Source organism: Eucalyptus grandis, chromosome 1 (assembly GCF_016545825.1).
Source record: "Eucalyptus grandis isolate ANBG69807.140 chromosome 1, ASM1654582v1, whole genome shotgun sequence".
Taxonomy (NCBI): Eukaryota; Viridiplantae; Streptophyta; class Magnoliopsida; order Myrtales; family Myrtaceae; genus Eucalyptus; species Eucalyptus grandis.
The window spans coordinates 6,212,833-6,233,028 of record NC_052612.1 but is presented as its reverse complement, the minus strand read 5'-3'; the positions used below and the strand labels follow the sequence as shown (position 1 = coordinate 6,233,028).

Below are 20,196 nucleotides of genomic sequence, written 5' to 3'. Positions count from 1 at the left end.
ATGCATTGAGTAGAAAGTCTTCAATAGCGCAAATCTTGGTTAAGGAGTGGAACTTAATCGAGAGAGCTCGGGATTCGGAATTCAATTTCGAGGTAGGCCACCTCTCGAGTTTTATGGCCACCCTTAGAATTGAACCGGATGTCCAAGTTAGAATCAAACAACTCCAACCGATAGACCCAGATGTACAGAGAATTCTTCAGGAAGAGGCAGATAAAAGGAAGGCTGATTTTCAGATTGTTGATGATGGAACTCTAAGGTTCCAAGGACGTTTGGTTGTACCTGATGATGTAGAGCTTAGAGAAGAAATTTTATCTGAAGCACATCGTAGCAGTTATAGCATTCATCCTGGAAGCACTAAGATGTATCAGAATCTGCGTCAACACTACTGGTGGTCAGGTATGAAGGCGGACATCGCCAAACATGTGGCCAAGTGTTTGACATGTCAGCAAGTAAAAGCCCAGCATTGCAAGCCGGGAGGATTTCTGCAACCTCTCGCGATCCCAGAATTGAAATGGGAGCACATCACGATGGACTTCGTGACTGGACTACCAAGGAGTCAAAGAGGAAATGATTCAATTTGGGTAGTGGTCGACAGGCTAAGAAAGTCGGCTCACTTCATTGCAGTACGAAAGGACTTGAGTCTGGATAGACACGCAGACTTGTATGTGCGACATGTGGTTCGTATGCATGGAGTACCGGTTACGATAACTTCAGATAGAGACCCGAGGTTTACTGTTGCTTTTTGGAAGAGCTTGCAGAGTGCTCTTGGTACAAAGCTTCAGTACAGTACGGCATATCATCCTCAGACGGATAGCCAGTCCGAGAGGACAATACAGACCCTCGAGGACATGTTGAGAGCGTGTGTTATGGACTTCAAGGGAAGTTGGGAAGATCAGCTTCATATGGTAGAATTCGCCTACAACAACAGTTATCAACAGAGTATTTAGATGGCCCCATTCGAAGTGTTGTATGGCAGAACATGCAGAACACCAGTGTGTTGGGATGAAGTTGGGGAAAGAAAGATAATAGGCCCAGAGTTGGTTCAACAGTCAGTAGATGCCATGGCAGTGATCAGAGACAAATTAAAGACAGCGCAGAGCAGACAAAAAAGCTTCGCAGATAAGCGTCGGAGATCTTTAGAGTTCCAAGTTGGTGATCACGTTTTTCTGAAAGTGTCACCAATGAGAGGAACTTCGCGCTTTGGTAAGAAAGGCAAACTGAGTCCGAGGTACGTAGGTCCGTTTGAGATTCTTGAAAGAATCGGGAACCTAGCGTATCGTCTTGCGTTGCCGCCAAGATTGGCGCAAGTGCATGACGTCTTTCACGTGTCGATGTTGAGGAAGTATGAGCCTGACCCGACCCACGTACTCAATTTTGAAGAATTGGACGTGGATGACCGTGTGTCATACGTCGAAAGACCGATCCAGATTGTCGATCGCAAAGAGCAAGTTCTGCGTACAAAGACTATTCCCTTAGTAAAAGTGGTCTGGCAACACCACGGTACAGAAGGAGCGACATGGGAGACTGAGGAGTCAATGAGAGAATTGTACCCCCACCTTTTTAATCAAGTCTTGTAAGGTTTAAATTTCGAGGACAAAATTTTTATAAGAGGGGAAGAGTTGTGACATCCAGATTTTTCGACCCTGTCTTCTACTGAATAAATCGGGCATTTCGTTGACGCGTCTATAGGGCTATCCTCAGAACTGATCATTCTTGACATAACTAGACTATCTGGGGAAATTATTATGAATTTTAAGGCAATTAGACTTGAGAACTCGGTCATGAATCGGCTTCTCGACCGTGTCCATCTTAAGAGGCCATTACGGCACAGTTAAAATCGATTTGAGATCAGAGATAGGTCTATTCGACTGAGATGTGTGGCCGATCGTGGGTGACTCCACTAAATTGGAAAATTCTCGTCGACTGGCTCTAGACTGATTTTCTTATTGTTTTGGTGCCCTGTGTCCGTATTTGAATCCTCGAGATTTTCACGACAAGCGAGAGTCGCCATTGAGTCGAGTGGGTTCATAGTGGCTCGAAGAAAATCGACCACGAGTCAATCGCCCTGAAAAGTTCTGAAAACTACCCGGTAGTCTAGGTCACGCTAAAAACGCGCCGAATGAAAATTAACCGCCAATTCAAGTCCGATTTCAGAAATTGAAGATTCTGTCGTGTCACAATAAATTTTAGGAATGTCGACTCAGTCTCAGAAGATTTTTCAGAGATCCCGAGATTTTTACGGAAAGTGGGTTCGGACGTCGCGGAAATTTGGCAGAAGTTCAAATTGGCTAAATTAATGGGAAATTTGACTTTTGGGTTGAGAGCACATTTTTGTGTGTGTCGGGGATTTATAGAAAATCATTTGGGATTTTTACGTCGAAATGGACCTTAATTTGGGAATTTATTGGAGAAATTGAAGTTCAAATGGTGAAATTCGTATGATTGGATGATGCAGCAATTTTGGACTTTAAAATTGCTTATTTGTGAGTTGATAAGCTTGAAATTGATTGGGGGGACAAAGAGGAGTGTATGGTGGACTTGTGGGGCCAAAACATTAAATGTATTGGCTAAGATTTCTGATTTTTCTTGTCTCCTCTTAGCTGGCTTCTCACGCTCGGCAACCCTCCCATCCGCTCATTATTCTTGCTTTTGTTTTAATCTCTCTACCGTGCGAAGCAATCCCCATCCAATCTCTCTCCATCTCCGTTACTTCTCTTCCTCAACCGAAACCCACACACTCCACTCACGCCAGCCACGAGATTTCAATTTAAGCTGCTCCTCGCCACTTGCCCATCAACCAGCATCTCTCGGTCAACACCTGCAAGAACGAAGCCGTTGGTTGACCGCTTGAAGCCCACGACTCCACCGAGTTCCTTCACGTTGCCACCTGCCCGCTCCTCCTTCTGCTTCGGTCAGCAAACGAAACCGCCGAAGCCCGAGTCCAACGTCTTCAGCCCGAGCATATCGTGGAGTCCACGAAGACAGCGTCCACGAGCAGCTCCCATCTTTAGTCTTCCCCTGTGGCGTGCCCTCAGCTCCACGCCAGCACGCCAGTCAACTCCAACGCCCACGGAAGACCACCGATTCAACCAAGTCTTCATCTTCGAAATCCTCCGAGCATCCTCACGCCGCCAGCAACATCCACCGAGCAACACCACCGAAGAGAAGCCGCACGTATCCACCGAATTCTGCCGTTTGCCCGTGCTTCCCTCCACGCGTCCGAGCCCCAACTCATTCGGTCCATCATCTCGCCGTGAAACCTCGAGATCCACCGAGTTGCCAACCGTTGCCAGCGTCTTCGGTCTCCTCAGTCAGCGAATCCAGCTGCCTGAAGCCCAACAAATCCTGCAGTTTCAGTCTTCTTTTGTTCGTGGGCCAACCACAGCGAGCCCATTCCATTTTTCAGTGGCCCAACCTCAGCTCTTTGGAAGCCTGTGAATTTCGCAAGCCCAATTCAGCAAGGCCCAGTTTTTGAAGCCCAATCGCAGCTAGACCCAAGTCCAAGAGCAAGCCCATTCCAGTGCAAGGACAAATCTCATTTGGGCTGAGATTTGTTGGGCCAAGCCTTAGGCCCGGCCCAAGTTCGTCGACGCCGCCGAAAATTTCGATTTCGGCCGCCGTCGAGTCGTTGTCGCGGTGAACCGGTTTTCGCGATACACCGGTGAGTTTATACTCTAAACTCTGCTTAGTAGGTTAATGACGTTTAAGGGGTGTTTAGATTTATTTTATTAGGAATTAGGTGGTTAGTTAGATTAAATTAGAAATTGAATTATTTAATTGAGCATGTTAGGTGGTTAGCATAGTTTAGCTGAGGCCTAAATAAATTGTACTGTTTATCTAGAAGGGTTCGGGAATTTCTCCGAGTCCGTATTGGTTATTAATTTAATGATTTTGGCCTAGGTTATTATTTGTAGAATTTAAATTGATTTATTTAATTGATTTCAGTAATTATTTAATCATTAATTATTTTCCGGAAATTAGGCCGGGATAGCCGGTGACCGGAATTTCGTCTTGATTGCAATGGTGTGGTTAATTTCTGCAATTGAGTGTTAAATTATGCAAATTGAGTGCTGATTGGTATTTAATTCCAAAAATTATGAATTTCCAATATTTATTCAGAAAATCCCAGGTGTCAGGTTTTGACACCGAAAATGGCTTTTAGTACTATATGAAATAGTGGGATTTCAAAAAGGAGGAATATCAATTTTTCTGGATCAAGTTGATCGTGTACCCACACGCGAGTAATTTCATGTGAATTTCTAATACAAAGAAAAAGGTCAGGCTCACCATTTTAATTGAAGCATTTTAGTGCAATGCACGGTGTCCTGGGCCATATTTGAGTGATCGTGTGATGGTTACGAGAAATCGTCCCGGGCTGTTGAGCTGGACGTTATCCTTATTTGGGATACCCCCTGGACAACGGGAAGCCGGTCGCAGTTGATTCTGGACCCTATGCTCCTTCGGAAAAGCCGTCTGATAAAGAGACGTGCCGTGCTCAATGGGGTGAGACGAAGCCTGGCAATGCCAGAAGACTGCCGAACTGAGAGTAGGCCGTGCTATATGCCGAGATCAAAACTAGGAACGCATGATTAATTGAGTGTGGCGTTTCAGTTATTTGGAGCTTATTTGTTGCTCATGCTCTCATGTTGTCTTTGAGATAAATTGTACTGACCTGCAAGGTGGGTCTGAGACGAGGTAAGTCTCCTTGATTGTGTGATTGCGTGCTTAGGACGCTTCTTGGCGTATTTCCCTCCTAATTGGGGTTTAGAGCTTAGACTCATTGAGATGATATCTCACCCCGTTGTGGGACAACATTTTCAGGGTCGTCGAGTGGAGGACCTGAAGGCGAGAGGAGGTGATGTCGGAAGCGTAGGTCGGTTAGGACCGCTTCTTTTTGAAAGGCCGTCTTTTGTAGTCTTTTGGCCATAGACACTGTGTACATGACTCGGTGTATATATAAAAGCATGTTTGTTTGTGAATCTATTATCCTGCATTTCTATCCCGAGATGATTACTGTCAGGGGATTTCTTTTCGCTTCCGCATGCGCAATAAAATGGAAAGGGTCGGCGACTTGTCCTGGGAAGTCGCATATTATTATCGACCAGATAGGGATGGGCACGCGCTCGGGGTCTGGGGCGTGACAAAAACCTTACCTCGTCTTCGTTATGGCCCAGACACTTAGGATTAAGCTGGTACTCATGTGAGACCCAATTGGTCCTTTTGCCTTTAGGCACGCGGCCTGTGTAGAACACCAGTGTCTTCTTGATTCCTATCGGCTCATCAGTGTCCTCACTCATGATGGCACGTTCCTTGCCGGTCACTTTCCAGTAACCGGCTTCGGTTGTCCGGTCAGAGCGCTTGCTGTTAGAGTACTTGCGCTTCACACGACAAAAGAAAAAGAGCTCCTTACTGTTGAACCTGTGACAAAACATGGCGGGCAATTGCCAAGGTTCGAATTTGCATATGTCGATCTCCGGTATCATGTCGTAGTAGCGTTCGCCGGGTCGTCCAAGTATCTTGGGCTTCAAGTAATGAATCAGCAGCTCCTCGTCAGTGGCGTGGAATCGGAATCCTGGAGGAAGTGCTCTCATTGCTTCAGAGATTGTGTTTTCCATTCACTAACCTCCGCAAGCAGAGAGAGGAAGAACAAGACAGAAAGATTGAGATTTTGTTGGAGGGTTTGAAGCGAGGTGGGACTAACATTGGCCAAGGGTGAGGAATTTATAGTGTCGACCCGTGCATTGATTCAGTGACTGACGTTGTTGTTGTTGTTGCTGTTGTTTTTTTTTTTACTGTAGTCTTCCCTTCCCAACTGAGTTGTCTCGCTTGCTTTTTCTTTTTTTTTTGGTCGAAAGTTGTCTCGCTTGCTTGAGAAGGGTAAAACCACACTTTTCAGTGTTCCGTGGACCCCTCATCCTCTGTCTGATATGTTTTAGCTTCCTCCATGAAGTTGACTGCAGAACCCCATGCATGATCGAGAACAAGCCAAAAGTCTAAAGACTCTCTCTCTCTCTCTCTCTCTCTAGGCATGCATAAATCTTTTTTCTCAACCCATAAATCTAAAGCTAGGGATTTATTTATTGCATCAAGTCTTCATCACTAGTGCAGCATTTTCTACTAGATAAGCATCGTTGATCTCATGATACCCGTAGAATAAGTTACTTATGGTGATCGAATCTGTCCAAATTCCTCATATAATCAACGGTTCTTATGCATTAAAACTCTCAAACATGGGTGATTTTCCTAAAATCTCCAAAACCCTAACTTTATTCAATTTTTCTTTTTTGGCAGAAAGTAACCATTACCGTTTTCCTTTCGAGTAAATAGTATGTTTATATGGGCGAAAATTTTTGTGTGAGATTTGGTGATTTGTCTCTAATGATTTAGAGTCAATCAAAATCACTATTGATATTCAGTGTTACGTAATCACAAAATTTGTGAACCTTTTAGGGTTGGGGATTAATCCAATAAGTTCATACATTCTAACATGTATGCATGGACATGTACTCGATTTAAGGTATGATATATAGAAGTTTTTGGAATTTTATGTGCATCAAACAAAGAATTTCAGCTTCTACCAAAAAAGAAGAAGAAAAACATAGAATTGCAGCCTATGATTTGAGCTTCAACAAGAGCAACTATCTTATTTTATTAATTTTATTGGGGAAAAGACAATGTTGCACACTTTGATGATTGAGATCTCATGAAAATAGAAATAACAATAGCTTTTCGGCCTTCTTGCTGAAGTTCAACCGTTGTTCCGAAAGGGTTGCACTTTTTATCCTGGACCTACATGGCGATGGCACTTTCATTTATTCTTTCCCCACATGTTTCATCATTCACTCCCTTTGGCTCCCTATTTGTCTCTGAGATTCTAATATATAGATAAGTAACAAGAAAATGGGGTAGAACTTTTCATGGGTAAGCCACATCATCATAAAGCTCCATTGCTTCCCACTTCCCTTAAAATTAATTGGACATGTTTCTTTACATTAATTAGAAAAAAAAATAATCATCTCATGTAATCTAATGTTACGTTTGTAGAACAATATATCATTATCAGTGGAGCATGCATGAATCTTTTTTTCAACCTATAAATCAAACTAGGAATTATGCATCAAGTCTCCACCACTAGTGGACCCTTTTTTTTTTTATTATCAAATAAGCATCATTACCATTATCCTAATATCCACAAAACTCTACCTATACTCGAATTTTCTATTTGGGAAATGACGCTAATAGTCCTTAAAATTTAACCTAATGTGCAATATAATCTTTGGTTTATAATTCGTTCAACGTGATTCTTGAACTATTCCTAAATGTTCATTCTAGTATTAAATTTTCAATTTGTACAATCTAATTCCTCAACTTGTCAAAAAGAAACTATTCACGTTTTATGTTTGAACAAGGAGGGGGGGAGGGAATTTTAGGGTGAGATTTTGTGATTTGTGTCTAACAACCGAAGATAATCAAAACCAGCATGTATCAATATTCAGTGCTATATAATCACAAAGTTTGTCATCCCTTTAGAGTGGGGATTAATCCAAGTGGGACACCAATGAAGTACAGATATCATAACATCCATGCATGAACTTATACTTGATCTAAGGTACGATGTATAGAAGTTTCTAGAAATTTATATGGATATTTATGATATATATATATCAACTATTTTATTTCATCAATATTGTTTGGTAAAAACAATTTTGCACACTTTAATGATTGAGATTAGATCTCCATTAGTGTCCTCATATGGAAATAGAAATGACAAAATCTTTTGGAACTTCCTGCTGAAGTTCTAACCCTTGTTCCCAAAGGGATTGCACTTTTCAATTGGACCACCGTGCGAATGTGTCTTTCAGTTATGCTGTTCTTTCTTCCACACGTTTCCTTAGTCACTCCTTTTCTCTTACTATATTGTCAATAAAATTTCTAATACATATATCTATAAGTAATTAGAAAAGATTTTGGGTAGATTGAGATTTCATGGTTGAGCCACATCATCATAAAGCTCCATTGCCTCCCACTTCCCTTAACATTAATTAGACATATTTCTTTACATTAATTAGAAAAAAAGTTAATAATTTTGTTAATCCTATACAATGTTTCTAAAGCAATATATCGACATCGATTTGCTCTACTTAATAATCTAGATGTCAAATATTTTCTGCAATACGAAAATTGTTTGGGGTCATTGGAGCATGGGGTACTTGTTTGGATTTTTTCATGGTATCCACTCTTGATATTTCGATACCTACGGTTGGTGCTTCCCTTGGATTTTGGAGTTAGGGAAGCAAAAAGTTTAGGAAACATATGAAGTGTATTTACTCGTGTGATATTTTTGTAAGAAGGCTAATCTGTCACCGTTACTCTTACTAGACAAATGGAGCCATCTCTACCCTTTAATTTCCCCTTGAAATCAAGTAACTTGATTAGTTGATTTCGAAGGGAAGCAAATTTTGCTATATATAGAACTGTAAGAATGGCCGAAGGAAGCAAGAAGCGTTGCAAGGGAATGAAAATGTGTAGAGAGATTTTCTCCTTTTTCTATTACTTGAGTTGTCATCAATGTACAATGATTTGTAATTATAATACACGATGTACATATAGAAAGAAAATAAAAAATTCTACAAATATTCTACAAATCAATCCTATCAAAATGGATCAATTAGATGAAATCAGATCAATATCAAAATGGATCAATTAGATCAGATCAATCCGGCGGATCTTCAGGCATATCTTCCAACACTCCCCCTCAAGCTGGTGGCTTGTAAATATCCAAGACGCTTAGCTTGCTTAATAGATATGCATGTTGTCTTGAACATAAAGGTTTGGTGAAAATGTCCGCCGGTTGTTCAACGGTTCCAATCCCTCTTGTTTCGATTACCCCTTCTTGGATTTTCTCCCAAGTGAAGTGACAATCCACCTCTATATGCTTGGTTCTTTCGTGCATTACGGGGTTGGCTGCAAGCTTCAGTGCTGACTCATATCACAAAATAATTTTGTTGGCCCTTTTACCTGTACTCCGAGATCTCCAAGCAGACCTCGTATCCATACAATCTCACATGTGGTCTTTGCCACGGCCGTATATTCCGCTTCGGCTGAGGACAAAGAAACTGTTGCATGCTTCTTAGTTTTCCAGGAAAGAAGTGATTCCCCGAATTTAATGCAAAATCCAGAAACAAATCTTCGACTCATGGGGCAAGTTGCGTAATCTGCATCACAATATGCTATCATTTCCATGTTGCATTTTCTGGATAAAAGTATTCCCAATCCTGGACAACTTTTCAAATATTTTACTACTTTCAGAGCAGCATTCATGTGAGATTCTTTTGGTTTGTGCATAAATTGGCTGAGATTTTGTACTGCATATGATATATCAGGTCTGCTCATAGTCAAATATATGAGTTTTCCAATGAGCTTCTGATAACTTGACGGATCTTCAAGAATGGGATCATCCTGAGATGTTCCCTCAACATGATTTGCTGCAGTCAATTTGGTATTTTGCTCAATTGGAATAACTGCTGGTTTGCACCTTGATAAACCTGTTTATGATATAATCTCTAATACGAACTTCCTTTGACTAAGAGAAATTCCCTGGTGAGATCTGGCAATCTCAATTCCAAGAAAGTACTTTGGTGCTCCCAAGTCTTTTATATGGAATGTAGTATGCAAATATTTCTTAAGATTTTCTCTTTGCAGCTTCATCATTTCCCATAATGAGAATGTCATCTACGTATATCATAAGATAAATAGACGACTTACCTCTAGTCCATGTGAACAAGGCATAATCATATCTGGATTGTTTGAAGTCTGCAATTGTGAGAGCTTTAGCAAATTTTGCATATCATTGTCGGGAGGCCTGCTTCAGTCCATAAAGGGATTTAAGGAGATGACATACTTTATTCTCCCTCTGTCTCCGTAAACCCTGAGGAATATCCATGTAGATTTCTTCATCCAAGTCGCCATGGAGAAAAGCGTTGTGGACATCCATCTGATGTAGTGACCAATCATGGATGGCTGCAATTGATAAGAAAGATCGTATTGTGACATCCTTAGCAACCGGGGAAAAAGTTTCGTGATAATCGAAACCTTCTTGCTGGGTATATCCCTTGGCCACCAATCGAGCCTTGTAACGCTCAATGGATCCATCAGCTTTATATTTGATTTTATAGACCCATTTGCATCCAATAGACTTTCTATTTGGAGGAAGCCTGACCAGTTCCCATGTATGATTATCGGTCGGTCGTAATTCTCTTGCCTGCCATGGCCTGTTGCCATCGTGGATCTCGGGATGCCTCATTATAACTATAAGGTTCCCTTTCATCAGATATGCGACTAATACAACATCTATGTTCGGATGAAAGCTTATCAAAAGAAACATATGATGATATTGGATAATTGATACCTGGTGATTTGAGGGATGCACAGATATAATCCTTTGTCCAGGTTGGTGGTCTTGTGGCTCGTCCCGAACGACGTGGTGGGTCCACTGGTGGTGAAAGAGATGTTCCTTCAATAGTTGTATCAGTCGAAACATCAGGGATATTTTCCACATGGAGTTGAGTTGCAGGCATACTTTCCATCTCTTCCTCAGTCTGCTGCTGATTATATGAAGTGGATGCTGAAGGTGAGGGAATAACTTGTTCTTGATATCCCGTGAGAAGATATTCATGACATACATCTTCCTGCTATGGGGAATTTTGAGATTTGTTGGAGACAATCAAATCATCTTCCTTTGCTTGGAATGGGAAGATATTTTCATGAAAAATGACATCTCTGCTTACAAAAAAATTCCTTGTTGATTGATCAAGGACACGGTACCCTTTCTGTAGGTTGGGATAACCCATAAATATGCATCGTTTGGCATGTGGAGTCATCTTGTCCCGAGTTCCCAAAGTTGCAGTATAGCATAAACAACTAAATACTCTTAAATGATCAACTGCTGGTTTTTTACCATAAAGTAATTCGAAAGGTGATTTACCAACCAGTATACGAGATGGCATCCGGTTGATGAGGTAAGCTGCAGTAAGAATACAATCTCCCCAATAAACATTTGGAATGGATCCCTGAAACTTTAGTGCTCTTGCGACCTCTAGCAGATGACGATGTTTCCTTTCTACCACTCCATTTTGCTGTGGAGTGTATACACATGAGCTTTCATGTAGAATCCCATGAGATAAGAAAAGTGAGCTGCATTCATGGTTAAAAAATTATTTTCCATTGTTAGTGCGGATCCGCCGTATGGACTTTCCAAACTGATTTTTGGTTAGAATGATAAAGGATTTCATATTAGAAGGAACTTGAGCTTTGGACTGCATAAGAAATATCCAGGTTGCACATGAGTAATCATCTACGATAGTGAGGAAATAACGTGAACCATCACGATGTGCTGTGTGGTATGGTCCCCAAACGTCCACATGAATTAGTGAAAAAATATCATCGGAATGGCTTTTACTGATAGGAAAAGGTGTGCGAGACTGCTTTGCCATGGGACATATATGACATTTAGAGCGGGGAAAAAAAGCACTATGACCCATTCTTGAATGCAAAAGAAAGGTTTTATCATCGGTAGCAGCATTACACAATGACATTTTATTTGAGGCAACAAATGAAAGATCAAGATGATTTGGAAATTCATCCCAAAAAAACAATCTTTCTGAGAGATTACCCAAGCCCATCAGCTTGCCAGTCGAAAGGGCCTGGAAAAAACAGCTGTTAGAATTAAAGAGTACTCGATAGGAATTTTCTTTGCAGACTTTGGAGACAGAAATAAGATTGAATTGAAATTGAGGCACATAGAGGACATTTTGGAGGGTAATTTGGGGACTCAGTTGAACAGTGCCTGTCAAAGTGACATTGGTGATATCTCCATTTGGCAGTTGCACAGAAATAGGTATATCTAATTTCTTATGCATAGCAAAAAAAAGCTTTTATCACAAACAATATGATCACTTGCTCCTGAGTCCACTATCCATGCCTTTCTTGAAATAGAATTTATCAAGCAATAAGATATACCTGAAAAACTTCCTCCTCTGTTCATGATTTCTGCCTTTTGTAAAGCCTGCATTAACTATGCATATTGCCCATAAGTAATTGGGTGATCATTACTAAGACCAGTAACTTGGTAAGTTGCAGAATATTCCTTCCTTTTTTCTTTTTCTCCTGACTTCCCATACAATTTCCAACAATTATATATAGTGTGATGTGGACGTTTGCGGTACTCAAAATACAATTTACCTTTCCCTTTGGAATTTTGGCCAAAATTCCTTAAAGATGCCGAATTAATCTGACCGTCCGATGCTTTTCTCACGGAATAATATCCGCCGTCCGATCCCTTTTTCGCGGGATGATATCCGTCGTCGATTCAGCCGACAGATCAAGCTCTTGGACACCGTTAGATCACCACGGAGGATTTGAGCCGTTCGCTCCCCTCCTTTTAAAGCTTCTTTCGCCGCTCCCCTGTAACCCTAGTGCCTCTTTGTCTCGCGTTAGGGTTTTGAACCCCGACTCTCGCCGCTCCCCGCGAATGGTGAGAGTGATCTGTCGCTTCCTCGCGTTTGTTCCGGAGCCGTGAGTCGCTGGTTTTCCTCCTCAACAGTTAGCTGAAAAATCCTCCCGAGAGGAGGAACCGGATCCATCGCCGGGATCTCGCGAGCAGAATGTCAAGTAACTCTCGTTCAAAATTAGGAGAAACCGAGTGGTTTTCTCTCTCTCCTTTATAGATCTATACTGTTTGAGGGTTTCTGCCGATCCCTCGAGTTTTTCTTCCACGGCCTCGAGCTCGTTCCAGAGCGATGAGAGTTTATTGTAACACGCCGTGACGCTCATGTTTCCTTGTTTGAGATCGCTGAGTTCCTGCATGAGGGAAAAAATCTTAGCCCGATCTAATTTCCCATACATTTCGTTGATATTGTCCCACATTTTTTTTGTGTCTTTTGTCGGCGGGAGACCGGTTGCGACGTCTGGAGAGATGCAGTTGCCGATCCACGTTCGGATGAGGTGATTGCATTTTCTCCAATGTCGGGCCAGTCGCTCGTCCGAAGGAACGGACACAGTTCCGTCAAGGAAACCGTCCTTGTCCTTCGTCACCAAGGCTCGCCGGAAGTCCTGCGACCACCTGGAGTAGTTTTCCAGCCCGGTTAGTTGCAAAGTTATTAAACACAACTCTGGACCGTCGGTGGTTGACATGTACAGAGGGTCCCCAGGCTCCGGTCAATTGGTGACAGCCGTGATTGGAAAAGGGAAAAAATTCGGGTAGGGATTCGCCCCCATCCTTGACTCGACAAATCCAATTCTGTGACCCGCATTATGGAAATCCGAGTAGGGATTTGATCCCTGACCCGTTTCGCTCGACCCGCCAGTTTGCCCTGTTCCGACGGTTGGGCTTGCCCCACTCATGGCTGGTGGGCTCCCGTCGGGTTGGACGCCTACAATCCCCGGCAATGATGTATTTGGGCCTGGCCCAACGTACCATGGATAAGGTACCCAATGGTAAGGATGGCCTGTAATGGGCAGCCCCATGCTTGACTGAGCCGAAAAATATTGCCACTGCATCCCTTGAGCTTGGATCTGCTGTTGAGTTGCGGGAGTTGGCCCAATAATATCTTGTGCTTCTGAGATTTGTGACGTGACGTTTGCTGTAGGCGAAGCATCATCGGCTGAGGAGGGATTTTCTAAGTGAGGCATGGTAATTGATCTGAATTCACTTCTTCTTCCTTTAGCGAAAAATTGATTCCTTCGCAAATCTCTTTTGCAGGTCAGAGAGTTCGAAGGTAATCAGCACGGAAGCAGGTTTAGGAGCTTAGCGCTCTGATACCATGTAAGAATGGTCGAAGGAAGCAAGAAGCTTATCAAGAGAATGAAAATGTGTAGAGAGATTTTCTCCTTTTTCTATTACTTGAGTTGTCATCAATGTACAATGATTTGTAATTATAATACACAATGTACATAGAGAAAGGAAATAAAAAATTCTACAAATATTCTACAAATCAATCCTATCAAAATGGATCAATTAGATCAAATCAGATCAATATCAAAATGGATCAATTAGATCAGATCAATCCGGCGGATCTTCAAGCATATCTTCCAACAAGAACATCGCAACTAAGTGTGGCTTCAATTACATTATTTTACAATGATAGGACATCCGCAATTTTCATATTACCTCACACTTTTGGCATCGAAAGCTCATCATCTCATTTAAAATGGTCAATTGTGTCAACGCTTTGTCAAAATCTTGCTGACATTATATAATAATCAAGTGCAGGACGTCAATCGTGAATTTTTATTTTATGCTATATCGAAAATGCTATGTAATATTCCGTTGAAACATTATATAGAATGTTGTAGAATACAGACTTTTAACTTTAAGACGCTTTTACAAATATTTACTACGTCTAATTTATTCAAGTCCAAAAGGTCCTAAAGCACAAATTTCTGACTTATAAGATGTTGCCCGTCTGAAACTAGATAAGCAAAACATTATCAAATAATTTTTGTCTTTTACAACGTCACAATGTTTAGTTGCAATTAAGTGCAAATGGGATTCTTTTGTGTGTTTGATGATAATTTACAGAGGCTCATGGTGTTTCTACCACGAGCAAGTCCAAAAACATTGTAAAAAATGCAATTTTACATAGTTATGCAATTTTGTATAGTTTATGATGTCGTGACGTTTCATAATATACGAAAAGTATGAATGATTTTAATCATACGAGGCCACGCTGATTTGTCATAACTATAATGAAAATGTCATAAAACAAAAATAAAAGATTCTACAGTACAATAAACTTCCCATTTCATGATTTTCAAAAATCTTCCAGCTGCCCATTCTTTAAAAAAGATTTTTGCGGTCACAATTACACCGCTCTCTATTGGAGATAACAGGAGGTTCCTTTTTCCCGATTGCACTGTCCAGTGTGACGCCCAAAAATTTCAATAGTAGTAGATTGAGCATATTAAAGATTTTATACATATACATATATATATATATATATATATATATATGTATAGGTATATATGTAAATAATAAATAGAATAGTAATAACCTAGAAAAATAAATCAATAAAAAAAAAAAAAAAAACAGAAAAGAAAATTCGAAGCGCTTGTTTGCTCTACCCACGTAGCATCCAGGTGTGTTGAAGAAAAGAGGGGGGAATTACACGCATCTCTTCTCTCTCTCTCTCAAGCGAACAAACCCATCCGCGTCTTCTCTACCGAGACACCTTGCTTTCTTTTCCTCTCGCTTTTGTTCGTCTCCACCGAGCCCACCCATCTCAGCCCCTCACGACCAGCGCCATCATCAAGTAGCAGATCGTTGCTGCTCGGTTCTGATCAAGGATTCGACGCCGGTTGTGAAGCTTAGCGTCGACGTCTCCTTTCCCTTCCCATCGACGAAGTATCCAGGCAAGTGGGCTGTTTCGTGGTCTTCCGTCCCCGATTTGGCTCGCTGGGTGTTGCATGTGGGGTTAGGGTTAGTTAGCTGCGATTGGGGGATGCAAGGGATGAATAGAAAAGCCATGTTCATGGTTGAGATTGGTGGATGGTGAAAACCGGTTGCGGTTTGATGGGTAAAACAGAGGAAATCATCTGTGCGTGCGCTCTCCATTCCTGTTCGATCTTTGCTGTCTTAGAAAATGTATTGATAGGGTGGGTGATTGGATTTTGATGTTGAGTGATGGTTTATTGAGCAACTGAGATTGTTGTGAGGTTGAAGGATTGATGAAATGGTTGGATTTCTCAGGCATGTGTTTGATTTCTTTGAATTTTAACCAAAACAGATTTTGGCAACTAAGAAATCTTGGAGAATTCAGCCATTGTTTTGGATTTGGAAAGGAAAAACCTCGACTTGTGTTCTGAAACTTTATTTACTATGGTACTAGCTTCAAGTGTCTTAAAAATTTCACGATGCTTTCAATATTTTCGAATTGTGTATCAAGCTGTCCAAACCAGGGAAGGTCGGGTTGATATCTCGGTTTACCACAGGAGTTTTTGAAATTGTTATTGTCTTTTGAACAAAATCTGACTATAAACTGATTTGGAAAAACCTCCCGACCCTTGCTGAAATTTTACTTACCGAGGCACCCTTATCAATGATTCAAAAAGGAAAAGAAAATACTTTTTGGTACCTTCCAAAATTATAAATCTTTGCACAAACCAATCTTTGAAAATCTGGAAGTTGGGAGTGTAGCTTCAAAATTTCTCTTGAGCTAATGTGAGACCCCGGGTGTCGGGATGCCGGAGAGGGATGGAAAGAAGTAATGGTGTTCTCTCCAGAGGTCCGAGAAGAGTTGAACAGCTTCTCAAGGGACCTCGTGATGCCGGGTTGGGTGCGAGGGGTTCGGGGTGGAGTGTCGTCTCCCCCGGGTGATGGTTGTAGCTGGGTTTCGTGGATTCAATAACTTGATGTTTTGTTTGCTTATTTGCACTGTTTTTTTTTTTTTTGCCAATCCAAGTTAGGACTAACCGCTCACTTGCTGAGTTTTTATTTTAAAAACTCACACTTGTTAATTTGTTGTTTCTTCGAGTAGAAGATGTCGACCGCACCGCCTACCCCCCTTTGCTGCCATGACGACCATCCTCTACGGCTCCCCCGCCGACTTTGTTTGGCGGCAAGAGGACTTCCCGGGACCACCATTTCCCGGGAGTTGTGTTTGTCAAATGTACCTCGTGTTTGACAATAGACACAGGGGCGCCTACGGGACTGGCTTACATGGTCTTCGTGGCCCTTTACGCTCGGGTTGATGGACGGTTGGTGGGACCCTTGCAGCTATATGATGATGGGCCGGGCGGGGTGGTAGTCTGCGGAGTAGGAGGTGTAGAGAGGTGCCGAACGTGTGGGAGGATTTTGGTTTTAGTTGTTTAACAACATGTACATAACAAATGAGAGGCGGAATAGTTAGTGTTTGTAGTATATGGTGTTTTTTGTAGAAATTCCCCTCTCAATCTCATCTTCCCCACGTGTAAATGAAGGAACCAAGTTTATAACAAATAGAGCCGAGTAGCTCAGTTCCTTATGTCCTCGCTTGATTGGAATCTATTTATTCATTTCATATAATTCATGAAGTATAAACAATTATTGAATGAAATCAAGGTATATGAGATCCTGGTTGTCACATCCAGGGTCTTGTATTGAAGAAAAGATTTGACTCGAGGCTTTCTATCACTCCTTGCGTTTGCTCAATCGATAAGTGTAGGGAAAAGGAAATCAGAAGTGCAAAAGGCAAAATCCACCTCTCGAATTTTCAAAGCACGAAACCCTTTTGAATGTTCGACTATCCAGTTCCAACTTTCCTATTTTTGCATCCACCGAGTCAAGCAAGTAACTCCAATATGGGACCAGGACTCCCCCTTCGATTTTCAATGCGCTTTGACGCTTTTGGGTAGGGTTTTATGTGTTGGGAAAATCCCTATGATGTTTTGAAAATGACAAAAACAATAAAAGACTATTACTGTATGTTTTGGTTGAGTAGTACTAGGTGATATATGCACAAGCTGATATGTAGATGATATTACAAACAACACCATAAATTCTGAAATGAGGAGTGCTTTGCCACTGTTTAGAGTGCTTTGCCCAAATCTAAAATGAAAAAGAAATTAGGCGTTGAAGATGTCTTCAAGCTAGAAGGAAGGATCTTTAGATAAAGTGCACATCTGGAAGAATCTTGATAGAGGGTGAACAAACCGTGAAGAACAGTGATGCTTGTAATGGCTGGAAGGTACAAAGATCGGGTGGACAATTGGATAGACTCGATGAGGTGAACAAGCTTAGAACAGGGATGTTCAGTAAAGCTTGGAAGGATCATAAAGAAGAATAGCTTGGTAGAGTCAAATTACCATATGCTTAGAAGGACTAGAAAGATCAGCTTTGCGATTAGGTGCAACGGATTGTTATCAGAGTAGTAGATTGTTGGTAAAGAGCAGCTACCCTATACATATGAGGTGGACAATTGTGATGATGTCAATGACCTATGTGAGTTCAGCGAAGACTAGGTACAAGGATGAGGATCTTGACTAGGAAGAGAACACGTTAAAAATGACGAGGTGTTCATAATGACTTAAAGATATCGTGGTCGATCTATCATCAAGGTGACGTCTTTGGAAGCTGAGATACTCAAGAGGATAATTGGATGATTAATCACAAGTTGTCCAGACAGTTTTTTGTGAACAGCACCAACAAATCTAAAGATTAGCTGATGGCAATATTTGTGTTGATATATCATGTCATTAGTGATGTTTGAACAATGACCATGTGAGGATGTTCATTGGAGAAAAGATTATAGTCGTTACTGGGTGGAAATGCGTAGCGGAAGATCAAGAAGTCTATCAGGGAAGAGGAATGGGCATTTGTTAGAAATGTCAAAGTAGTCAACGTCAAAATAGTAGCTACAGACCTAATTTCTCGATAGTTTGCAAATGCTTGAGGAAAAAGTATTGTATGAGCAGTATCATCTTTGACAGTAGCACCAATAGATCTCTAATAGCTAGTTGGACTTTTGAAGCATCTCCAACAGGAAGATTGAAGATGGCTATTTAAGAGAAGAGCTTCTAGGCCAAACTGTTAGAGAGAATGATGTAGAATCCGAATATTTGCTTTAAGCTACTTTCTTTGTTCATATTGTTTTATTTTCTTGAAAGATCACTATGATAGTCTTGTCGTATAGTAATCATGTGAACGATCAAGTGTAGAAGAGTAAGAGTAGCAGCAAAATCCTAATAGTGTGATTTATCATATAATAGGATAAGTGCTTACCAATTATAACTTGTTGAATAGATTATTAGTGTAATCTAGCTCAACTTGCGACTATTAATATGGAGAGTGGATGTAGGTTTGGGGATAAAGCTGAACCGTTATATATCTACTTGCGAATCTTCTATCTCTTTACCATATGCATAACCAGACCTTTATTATTAGGATTTGTAAAATAGTAGCGTGCACACATGATTTCTACAATTTGTTTTTGCCAATGTTTGAAGTTGAACTTATTATCTTCTGCAAATGTTTTTCATAGTTCTCAAACAACCTATTCACCCTCTCTAAGCTGTATTGTTAGCCCTAACAATTGGTATCAAAGCCTCATTGCTTGTTATTTGAAGCGTTGTGTTTCAGAGTATAAAGATCTTATTATTGCTAACTTTAGAAGAGGCAATTTTTCTGATTTCTGTATGTGATGATCTATTCTTTCAACTCAAGATTTTTGGAATTACTTCATTGCTTTTGAGGATTTCTTTATTTTTAAATCGAAGTCTATGAGATTTGTATTTTGAAAGTATTGAAGACACATTTTCAAAATTTTATGAACTCTCCTTCTTGGCTTTGAAAAAATTCTTGATTGCTTTGGTTGAGTTCTTTGGACAGAAGATTATCCTAATCCAAATGAGTAGTCTTACTTTATAGTATTGCTTCTTATATGGGTTCTTCTGAACAAATGAATTTGTTCTATCTTGGAGTTCTATGTTCATCTTTCTTTCTTTCTTTTTTCTCATTCCACACAATCTCATTACAAGCAAGAAGAAAGACCACCTAATTTCTAGCTCATCAATGTGTTCATCCACGACAATTAGCACATCTACTTCTTCTAAAATGAAAGGTACAACAAAAGCAATAGTTGTGATGAATAAGCAAATGATTGATGTGATCAAATATGGAATGGTAATTCCAACATCAGCAAGACCTCCTGTTCAAGCAATTAGAAAATAATCACAACTAGCTGGACATGCTCCTACTCGTGATGATATCAAAGAAGACTTGTACTTATCTCTTAAAGCTTTTCACTCCATACATTGTGCATTTCTTATATGAAATTTATGAGTAATTCTTTTTGTGTGATAGTTAAAGAGATTTGGGATCTACTCCAAAGTCAAATTTGAAGAATGGAGTAAAGGAAATGAAGAGGAAAGTCTTGCTTGGTAATTATGAGACATTCAAGATGGAGCCACATGAAGATATTAAAGAAAATCTCATGCGCTACAATGATATCATGAGTGGACTTGCTGATCATGGCAAGATCTACACAAATAAGGAAAATTCAAGCAAGATTCTTCAAGCTCTACCACAATAATGAGTTCATGTAGCAATCGTCAAGCTCAAAGATTGCGACACTTGATGTTGGATGAGCTTATTGGAACTCTCGTGGTTTACAAAATCAAATGCAACATTGAGTCAAGTAAATCCAAAGCTAGAACGTCTATTAC

At 40.7% G+C, this 20,196-nt stretch overlaps 1 protein-coding gene across 1 annotated transcript; it reads right to left on the bottom strand.

Annotated features, from left to right (window-relative positions):
• Positions 1–2,912: 2,912 nt before the first annotated feature.
• Positions 2,913–5,591, bottom strand: LOC108955344 (protein CUP-SHAPED COTYLEDON 2). Its single transcript, XM_039316146.1, has 3 exons — positions 5,154–5,591; positions 3,416–3,432; positions 2,913–3,303 (listed from the first exon to the last, which is right to left on the bottom strand). Exons 1-3 carry the CDS (start codon positions 5,589–5,591, stop codon positions 2,913–2,915), a joined length of 846 nt encoding a protein of 281 aa, XP_039172080.1.
• Between the last annotated feature and the right edge of the window lie 14,605 nt (positions 5,592–20,196).

What these genes read in the sequence shown, in the direction of transcription:
- LOC108955344 (XM_039316146.1), bottom strand. Translation starts at nt 5,591, where the DNA reads ATGAGAGCACTTCCTCCAGGATTCCGATTCCACGCCACTGACGAGGAG.